The 10,684-nt window shown below is 31.6% G+C and overlaps 1 protein-coding gene across 1 annotated transcript; it reads left to right on the top strand.

Annotated features, from left to right (window-relative positions):
* The first annotated feature begins 1,946 nt into the window (after window positions 1-1,946).
* pins (G-protein-signaling modulator pins) lies at window positions 1,947-5,144 on the top strand. The gene is made up of 3 exons (XM_065498039.1): window positions 1,947-2,972; window positions 3,047-3,642; window positions 3,712-5,144. The coding sequence occupies exons 1-3, from the start codon at window positions 2,282-2,284 to the stop codon at window positions 4,456-4,458; spliced, it is 2,034 nt and encodes a 677-aa protein (XP_065354111.1). The 5' UTR covers window positions 1,947-2,281; the 3' UTR covers window positions 4,459-5,144.
* The last annotated feature ends 5,540 nt before the right edge of the window (window positions 5,145-10,684 follow it).

Genomic DNA, 10,684 nt, shown 5'->3' with positions numbered 1-10,684 from the left:
AAAGAGCTTCAGAATAGCCAGAGTTACCTACAACAGAGAAAGATAGGTCACCATTTTTTTCCTCCTGCCCAAAAAAAAAGAACAGAGTTGCTATGAAATAGTATCAAATCAGAGTTGTGTTTTCTTTACAACACATTAAGAAAGTGTAGCAAGGTTGTTTAATGTAAAAATAATTCCGAATTGTGCGTTTTTAATGGAAACAATTTTATTTTTAATAAAAAACAACATGTTTATGGCGTTCACAACAAATAATGGACCCAATCACGCTTATTTTTTATGTTTCCCCAAAAAAATTCTGTACAGCAAAGCATGTTTATCTCAAATGCCTAGAAATATATGGTTTTGTGTCACCCTGTTGTGTATTCGATCCTGCGTACGCATATTTAACAATTGGTCAATTCACAAGGTATCCTATCATGTCATATTGTCATAATGTCCTAATATTTCACAATGGTTTAAAAATGTTGTTATTGACTTTCAAGCAAAAAATTTCCTAAAATAATACTACTATGTATGCTATGTTTATTTTATTATCGTAACCAACCAGCAGAGACCTGCGCTGAATGCCTAAGAGTCGGTTAAGCCGATCCGCCGATTCGTGAAATATTAGGACATTATGACAATATGACATTATCACTTCTAATTATTTTTATATATTGAATTTGACAGTCACAACTGAACTAGATCCCATAACAGTTCATATTTTCATACTTATTTTTCTGTTAATATTCATTATTTTCGTTTTACAGACTTTCGGCCAGGCGTAGGGACTTAAACTCTGGGGTGTTTGGAACACCGGCTTCGCTAAAAACATTTTTTCTGTATACACACATCTGTCACACATTTCCTTTGAATGTTTTCAATTCCGTAGTTATTACTCCGATCGATTTTTTTTTACTTCAGTATCCGTTGTCAATTCCCAAAATAGTATATAATTCTGTATTTCTAAATTTAATTTGTCAATAGCGGTATTCACAATGTAGAGTACTTGGTCTAGTAAAAAAGCAGAAAATCTATTCATTGACAAACATTTCAATTTGTAATGTATTTTGTATTTATTTTTTTGATATTGTGCTCTTTTACTACATTACCAGGCCAAGTACTCTACATTGTGAATACCTCTAATGTTTTGTATATTAAAATAAATTCAAGTTATTGGTAACAAAATTATTTAAAAATTACAAACTACATAATATCAATTCCACTTAGAAAACTGATAGTTTTCTTGTTTTATAGAAGCAAAATGCAGAATTAATTCCACTTTCGATCGGAATGGAATTCTGTTGATTGAGACATAATAACATAATAAATTAATTCATTAAATAGAGAGAAGGCAAACAATTTAACGTTTTTATTATAATCAAGAGGCCTATCAACACAAAATAATTACTAAAATACAGGCTGTTGATTTATGTTAAAGTTATTGTGAACAAGTTTGTTTTTAGGGTTCTATAAGTCAAGTGTTCGAAAGTCTAGAATAGACGATAGCATGCGTTTTTCTCATCAATAAAACAAGAAACAAACAAAAAACACAATCAAAAATGCATCTGTACACCACATTTGCCTTAAAATAGTATTGTATAAAGCTAAATTGAGGATTGATCCGCTAGACCATACTGAAAATCAAAAATGGTGTATATAAATAGTGACTACTAGTTGCAGTACCAGTCAGTATATTGTAAATAAATAAAAAAGTTGTTAAAATTTATAATTTACAGAATGTAAAGCTATCTGGAGCAACATAATGTGGATAACATAATAAGGTAAGTTAACATTAATGTGTTTAACAGTTGTTTTGTGTTATGTCCACCCACTGTGTCAGCAACAGTGTTGTATTTTTCTGTCCCAGACTGACTGACTGTCTGTGTGTGTGAGTTTTGGAATGGCAACACAACAACAAATTGTTGAACTCACCCTTAATGAGTGGTGAGATTTTTCTAGTGTTTGTTTTTTCTCTTTTAACATTTATTTGTGATTCATTTAATGCACAATTTTTTTTAATTTCGTTTTAACACAAAGTTTGCTGAAATATACGGGGAACAATACACGGAAATTTATATCGCTAGATATTAGCTAGACTATAGTGTAAAATTTCAAACCATTTAATTTTAGAAGTGTTAATTAATAGAGAAGAAAAAAATCCAATAGCACCTCCCTGACAATTTTTCTTTTATTGTTTTTGTTTTTGCTTTTTTTGTGTTTATTGGTATTTTCTTTGCTAATCATAGATATTTTGCCAAGAATTCGATTGTATTAGTGTGGAAAAATATAGGACAAAAGTATGTCTTCGTTATCAGCATCGGCTGAAAATGTCTCCTCAGGAACGGTCGGTGGTGGCAGTACAGCTGCCGGCGGAGTAAGCGGAGTTGATTCAAACTCCCAAGATGGTGCTGGTTCCAGCATGTGCTTGGAATTGGCTCTGGAGGGCGAACGTTTGTGCAAGGCTGGTGACTGTCGGTCAGGTGTGGCATTTTTTCTGGCAGCCATAAGAGCTACTACCGATGACCTTCGCACCTTGAGTGCAATATATTCACAATTGGGCAACGCCTACTTTTATTTGGGCGACTATTCGAAGGCCATGCAGTATCACAAATTGGATTTGACTTTGGCACGTTCCATGAACGACAAACTGGGTGAAGCCAAATCATCAGGTAATCTGGGTAATACCTTTAAGGTAATGGGACGCTTTGATGAGGCTGTCATGTGTTGTGATCGCCATTTAACATTGGCCCGACAATTGGGTGACAAACTGTCCGAGGGTCGAGCCCTATACAATTTGGGCAATGTGTATCATGCCAAAGGCAAGCATATGGGTCAACGTAACCCCGGTGATTTTGGAGAAGATGTCAAAGAAGCTTTATCAAAGGCGGTGGAATATTATCAGGAAAATCTAAAATTGATGCGTGAATTGGGAGATCGTGGAGCTCAAGGTAGAGCTTGTGGCAATTTGGGAAATACGTATTATTTGTTGGGTAAGAAAAGAAACGTGAAACAAAATAAATTGCTTGTGTTTAATTAAATTTAATTCAACATTCATATGCAACAGGTGATTTTCAGGCAGCCATAGAGCATCATCAGGAACGTTTACGCATTGCTAGAGAGTTCGGAGACAAAGCTGCCGAACGTAGAGCCAATAGTAATTTGGGTAATTCCCACATATTCCTGGGGCAATTCGAAGAAGCCGCTGATCATTACAAACGCACCTTAAGTTTGGCCATTGAACTGGGTGAACGTGAAGTAGAGGCACAATCATGTTATAGTTTAGGCAACACCTACACGCTGCTGCGCGAGTTCGAAACTGCCATTGATTATCATAAACGGCATTTTGAAATCGCCAAGGAATTGGGCGATCGTGTGGGTGAGGCTCGCGCTTGTTGGTCTTTGGGCAATGCCTACTCGGCCATAGGGAATCATGATAAAGCTCTGCAGTTTGCTGAAACTCATTTACATCTGGCCAAAGAATTGCATGATCCTGTGGGTGAGAGTACGGCTCGGGTGAATATTAGCGATTTACGCAAATTACTAGGACTGCCAGAGGGGGCTCCCTCACCGGTTGACGGTGATGAACACTCAAGTAATACGGATCTATCGCAAGGTAGTGATGCTCAGTCCATTGATTCGGAGAACTCTCAAGGCAGAATGGTTAGTTAGTTAATTACTTCTTAAAAGAACTGTAATTGAAGAATGTTTTTATTTTATACTTTTTTTTAGATACGCGTCCGTCGCCAAAGCATGGAACAGTTGGATTTGATAAAAATCACACCTGATGGTAAACGCGCTCAAAAGCAAGATGCCAAAGTACGTCCAATTAAAGCTCAAGATGATGATTTCTTTGAATTACTGTCCAGATCACAATCCAAACGCATGGACGATCAACGTTGTTCAATAAAAATCAACAAAAACCCTATAGGTCCAACTAATGCTTCTGTCACAGCCGGCTCGGCGGCCACTGGAGCTACACGCAAACCTCTGCAGCAACACAACTCGATACAAACAAATTCAGGTTTTCCCATAAATGAAACATCCACAACAAATGGTGCCAATTGCCTTCCCGGGCTAAAATCCGCTGCAGCAGCAAATGCAACCAGCACCAAAGGCCCAGCAGCAGGAAATGCAGCACATCCACCACTCTCACGTAGTGCTACAACTACGGAACAAGTTGATGATGCTTTCCTCGACATGTTAATGCGTTGCCAAAGTTCTCGGCTGGAAGAACAACGTTCTGAATTGCCCCGATCAAATTTACTCATTGATGCTGAAACTCAAAATCGCAATAGGCCTAGTGGTGGCCGTGGCACAACCGTACCCGATGAAGATTTCTTTTCGCTCATTATGAAAGTTCAAAGTGGACGCATGGAAGATCAACGAGCAGCTATACCCATAACACGACGTGATGCTCCAGGCGGCAGCTCCAACAACAACAACAACAATACAAATAACAACCAGAGTAACAAGTAATAATTTAGCTAGATGTATATGTACTAATCCAAAAACCAAGAATGAAAAATCTTCTTATTCTCTCTATCTCTCTCTCACTCCATTTTCCATTGCGTTCAAGTGATTCCATTTTTAACTAAAACATAAAATTTTATAAATACTATACAATCGTGTATTCTTTTTCATACATTCTTTTTATGCCTTTAACTATATTTTTTTAATTCTTTTTTACAAAAATATACATATATTTATAATTTTAATAACAAACTATTAACATTTATTTATTATACATAAATTTTATAGTTATATACTATTGCCCTTGCATAAATATATTAAATAATGAATACATTATATAAATCCATACTTACATGCATAAATACATATATGTACTATTATTATCGATATTTATTATAAATCCAACTGCACTTGTTACCCATTCCCTTTATAATTTCATTAACTTGTACTTTTTTTTCTTCATTTCTTAAGCCACTCCATACATTTTTACAAATATTTATACCTTTTTAGAATTTATATACCCAATATAAACATTTACAAAAACGGGGTTCAAAAAAAAAAAAGTAAAAAAAAATGAAAAACTCAATTGAAATATCACACAAATGGTTTATTTTCTAGTTATTACATAATAGCAAATAACAACAACTACCACATGATTTTTATCTACTAATAAAGAACAAAAATAAAGAATAGTTACTTATTTTAAGTCGTCTCTAAACAAACAAAAAAAAAAATAGCACTTCAGTTGTTTTAATTGCACACATTGGATCATCGCTATGGAATCACACGGGACACAGATTGTTGACTTAGCGACTGTTAAATTAACCAAAAGTATTTTCTGCAATGAAAAACTTTCGACGACAGCCGACCTGTTACAACAACAAATGATTTAGTGACGGCTAGACGGTGTAATAATGTGGCTTGTTCATTTTCGAATGCACTGGTAAATATAGATTTCTTAATTAGTACATAATAACGAGTTTGTGAGTATGTATATATATTCTAGATCCTTAGAAATGGCGCACACAATTTATCGTTATCCGAAAATCAGCAAAATCGCTTTTCGCTTAAATCTGGACTATTTCGATTATTCTTAGAACACAGACAATTCAGAAAGACATAAATGTCTTGAGATGTAAGCAAAAAATGCTCTCAGCTTACTGACCAAAATCTACCCGAAATACTTTCTGAATTGTCTGTTTTGTAAGAATAATCCAAATCGGTCCACAAATGGCCAATATATAAGCGGAAGGCGATTTAAAACCCAGTTTATCTGTTCTACATGATAATCTGGAAAACAACTCTATAAATGTCTATATAAATGAAGACTTCAATGTGTATTATTCAAAGACTGAAAATAACTTCCATTAATTTTCATTTCAATGGTAAATTCTCATTCGAAGCTATTTATATCACTGAAAGAGTGATTTATTAGAGAACATTTAATTTAATCGAAATAAATTTCGAACGCTTATTCGAGTAAAAACCAGAGACCTGCGCCGAGTAGCCCCGAATTTTTTTCGGATTAAGTCGGATTGATAAAAGCCTCCGTTTTCGATAAAAGTTCCTTAGTAATTTCATAAAAAATGTCTGAATTTCACTTCTTAAATATTTAGAATTTGTGTAGCTGAAAGCCGGCTAGCTGCCGACCTTTTTTGCAGTCAGCCGCCGCCGTGATATTTAGTCGGCGTAGGTCTCTGGTAAAAACTCGTTCGTAAGACAATGAAGAAATTGAAAGGCAGACATTTTTCACATTCTCTTTTGAACTAACCTAAACCTGAACCTGTGTAAAACTCTACCTCTTCAACGCCTCGCCCACAAACTTCGTCTGTCTGCCTTTCAATTTCTGCATTGTAAAAGGGGACTTATCGAGCACAATCATTATAATTTTCGATATCGAATAAGAGAATCCCAAAAGTTGAAAAAACTCCCACGTTCGAATAAGTATTCGACTGCGGTAATTAGCCCCCAGGTTGTATTTTTTTTTTGCGAACATGAAAAATAAATCGAAAAAAATCATTATTTTAAAAAATCACCATTTTTTTTTTCAAAAATCAGCAATTTTACGAACAATTATACAGCCCAATTATGAATAAAAAATTCCGCGGGAGTTTGTTTCCCGGGAGTTTTTTCTCATTGAAATTGAATAGGAAAAATGAGAAAAGGGAAAAAACTCCCGCGGAATTTTTATTCATAATTGGGCTGATAAATTAAAAAACGACAATTTTACAAACATTTTTTTAAAAATTCTTAAATTTAAAAATAAATATCAAAATTTTTAAAAAATCATACATTTTTATACCACAAATTTAATAAATAAAATTGTTTTTCTAAGGAAAACAATTTGATGATCTTATTCCAATTTTTTCTGTAACAAAATTAAAAAAATGTTCAATCTTTATCGTAAAGTATACTTTGGTATAAGATTCGGCACAGCCGGAAATAGTTCCATTACTTATTTTTGTTTTATTCTTCTTTCTAGCAGAAGTTTTAAAGTTTCCTTTGTTTTGCCAACCACATTCTATAAACGTATTTTTTGTTTAAACGTTTATACTTAAAAATTTTGGAATTTATTATATTGTGAAGTTGTACTAACGATTTGAATATCACGATCTGAACAATGTTGGCAGTTATGATGAAAAAAGTGTAAATCAAATTCCAAAAAGCAAGTTAACATTCTAGAATCGTCTTAGAAACTTCTAGAGCCAACAACGATAAGCTATTAGCTGAAGTTGAGGAAAATTTAACCAACAACCAGAAACTTCTAGCTGAAGTCAAAGAAGAATTTCAAGAAACTTCTAGAGAAAAGCTTCTTGCTGAAGTTAAAGAAAACAAGAGAGAATTTGAAGAAATTTCTACAGCCACAAACGAGAAACTTCAGGAAATTTCGGAAGTTATAAACAGCAGAGTGGATAACCTTCAAAAGCAAATCTCTTAATTTGATGAAAAGGTGTTCGACTTAGAGAGTGCTCTACAAAAACAATCACAAGATGTTGATAATAAATTGCTCGATCTAGAAATGAATATTAAAAATTTTCAACGCCAAGATGGACTGATGTGAATTATTCCAGCAGCATCTAGAACATACGGTGTTGTCATAGAATCCAATCATTGTCGGAATCGGTTCGAGAGTTATCGATTTTATATTCAATCTAGAATTAAATTCTTTATCGTTTAAACAAAAAATTACATTGGATTTCATAAGACAAATGTACATTTTTTGTCGTTTTCAAAACCGATTCCGACAATGATTGGATTCTATGACATCCCCGATAGATAGATAATTCATGAAACTTCTAGAATATGACACTGTATATAAACAAGTAAGAGAGCTATATTCGGCTGTGCCGAATCTTATATACCCTTCACCAAATTATACTTTGAAATAATTTTTTTTAAATATTTTTAGGTAAACAAAATTAAATTTTTTTTAATTGTTTTTCAAAATTTTTTTTTTTCGAAAAAAAAAGTTTTTTTCAAATTAAATTTTTTTTGGAAAAAAAATTTATGACCAAAAAATTTTTTGATGAAAAAAAAATTCGGGTCAAAAAATATTTTTCCCGATTTTGACCCATTGTAGGCCATCGTTGCAATGGACTTTGAAATATCTATCATTAGATATCCATATTGTCTATATTAATGACTTAGTAATTCATATATAGATCAAAAATAGGTCAAAAATAGAGGTTGTCCCGGTTTTTTGCTCATATCTCCGTTATTTATGGACGGATTTTGCTGATTTAAAATAGCAAACTTCTCGAAAGCATGTCTGACAGAATTATTGAAGATTTGGATCCCGAAGATATCTGGGGTCTTCAGAAAATTGATTTCAACAGACAGACAGACGGACATGGCTTAATCGACTCCGCTATCTATAAGGATCCAGAATATATATACTTTATAGGGTCGGAAACGAAAAATGTAGAAATTACAAAGGGATTGACAAACTTATATATACCCTTCTCACGAAGGTGAAGGGTATAATAATAAAAGAAAATTGCTGTCAGTCAGTTTATCATTGGCACTGTTAGAATTAACATCAACTGCATTACCAGTGTATTCTTGTACATTATAAAGTGTGTGTATTGTTTAAATTTGAATAAATAAATAGTTGTTACAATTTTAAACTATTAAACTGCAATTTTCTGTTACTATTTATATACTCAGTGTCATCTTCTAGTAGTTTCATGAATTATCTATCTAACGGACAAAACTAGAATGTTCTAATGTTAGCAGCTTTAACAGTTAATGTTGTTAGCAGCTTTAACTATGTTTCGAGCACTGGAAATGTTTATAAACATGCAAGCAGCCATTACAGACCGTTAAATTAAAATCGTTAGTGCTACTTTGTAACAATATTTTAATAGAAAACCTAGTAAATTTGAATTTATCTTTTTATATCTTAAAGGCCTTATTCATATTCAATTTTTAAATTTATTACAGGTTTATAAAACATATTTTGTATGGAAATTCTGTTTTATAAACCTTTTATATTTAAAAACTGAAATTAAGGAATATAGTCTTCCAAAAATGTTTCCATTGTATTGTCACTCAATTTATATAAAAATATATCTTCATATGGGAAGATATCGATCATTATTTTGCGATCCCCCTAGTTCGGTTCTTATGTACAATATGTCCGTCCTACATGTTCGTACCTTTAGATTTCGTTGGATTTGTGTGTATTTTTACTCATATTTTATACATATTTATAGCGATAGAACCAGTAGTTACATACATAGTTTTACATTAGTTTTCTCTTTTATTTGTATTCTACAAAATTCAAAATTGTGCAATTTATATCAAATTTTAATAAACCAAATTTATTTGATTATTTGAAAAAAAAAGAATATTTTGCGTCGTGTCTGTAATAAATACATGTAAACAACAAATTATTCGTAAAATTCAAATTCATTAACAATGACGTTGTTTTATTTTATACTTATATTTTTTTGCACTACAACGATTTCCTCCAAATTCATTCAATATTCCGTCCATCTGGCCTCTAATAATGAAATCAAGAGTTCGCTTAATTGTTTGTTTTCATTTTCGTAAAATTTATTATTTAATAAACAAAAAAGTAAAATAGAAAAAAATATACATACACTTACATAACTAGATAAAGCAATGAATATAATTTATTTATAAATAACTCAAGAGCAAAAAATTATAAACAATAAATTTTAGCACTTTTCAATATAAAAAACAAAAAAAAATATTAAATTAAATACTCGTATAATAAAATAATGATAATAAAAAAAAAATAAAATACTAGACTATGAATACATATTTGTGTGTATTTATTTTTTAATGATGCTGCAAAGTAAACAAAAATTCTATAAATTGGAAATTCAAAATATCGAATAGAGTTGAAAATTGTTAAATATTTCTTTCTACGTAGTACTAAATGTGTATTTTTATTATGATTATTTTTTTTTTTTATTTGAAATAAAATTAAAAATACACTTTTGTTGATGTTTATGATGAAATACCAGTGAAACAATGGGATTGATGCATTATTTACAATAAAAATTATAATTAATTAATTTAAATTAATTTCAATACAATATTGATTAAATCTATAACAAAAATTATAATAAAGTAAAAGTAAAAACAAATTTCTCTAGACCTTAGACATTCGATGATACTTAATTAGGGGTATTCTTATTTCAAAATTTGCTTTATTTTAGTTTAATATTGAAGAAAAATAACAATAAGATTAATTAAATTAAACAAAGGTTTACAAAACTCATGTTGTAGATATGTTTTGAATACTATGAAACCTAAACAATAGTAAGCATTTTGACAAAGGCTGGTATCATAGGGTAACATAGAGACGAGACGTAATTGTCAAAAACCTAAATCTGTTGTCAAAAACCTAACTCTTGCAACAACAAATTATATGCTATTCAATATATTTTGTTGTTGTATGAGACAAATGATTTGTTGTATTTTTGTTTGACAAAACTGAGTGTCTCGTCTCTATGTATAATTCTCTATGGCTGGTATAATATTAAATTTTGAATTAAATTTTGACAATAACCCAAAGTTTGAATATACGAGTAATGTGAGAACCGAGCATCGAATTAATTAATTCAATTTGAGCTTAATTCACTAAAATCTTAATTCAGAATTAAAAATTTCAGCAAATCATTTCATTAAACCATTCCCAACATAACAAATTATTTAGCTTCATTCAAAGGCTTTTATGTATCCCCTGTCTAAGCTTGAC

Source organism: Calliphora vicina, chromosome 1, assembly GCF_958450345.1.
Source record: "Calliphora vicina chromosome 1, idCalVici1.1, whole genome shotgun sequence".
NCBI lineage: Eukaryota > Metazoa > Arthropoda > Insecta > Diptera > Calliphoridae > Calliphora > Calliphora vicina.
This window is presented reverse-complemented; position numbering and strand designations above follow the sequence as displayed.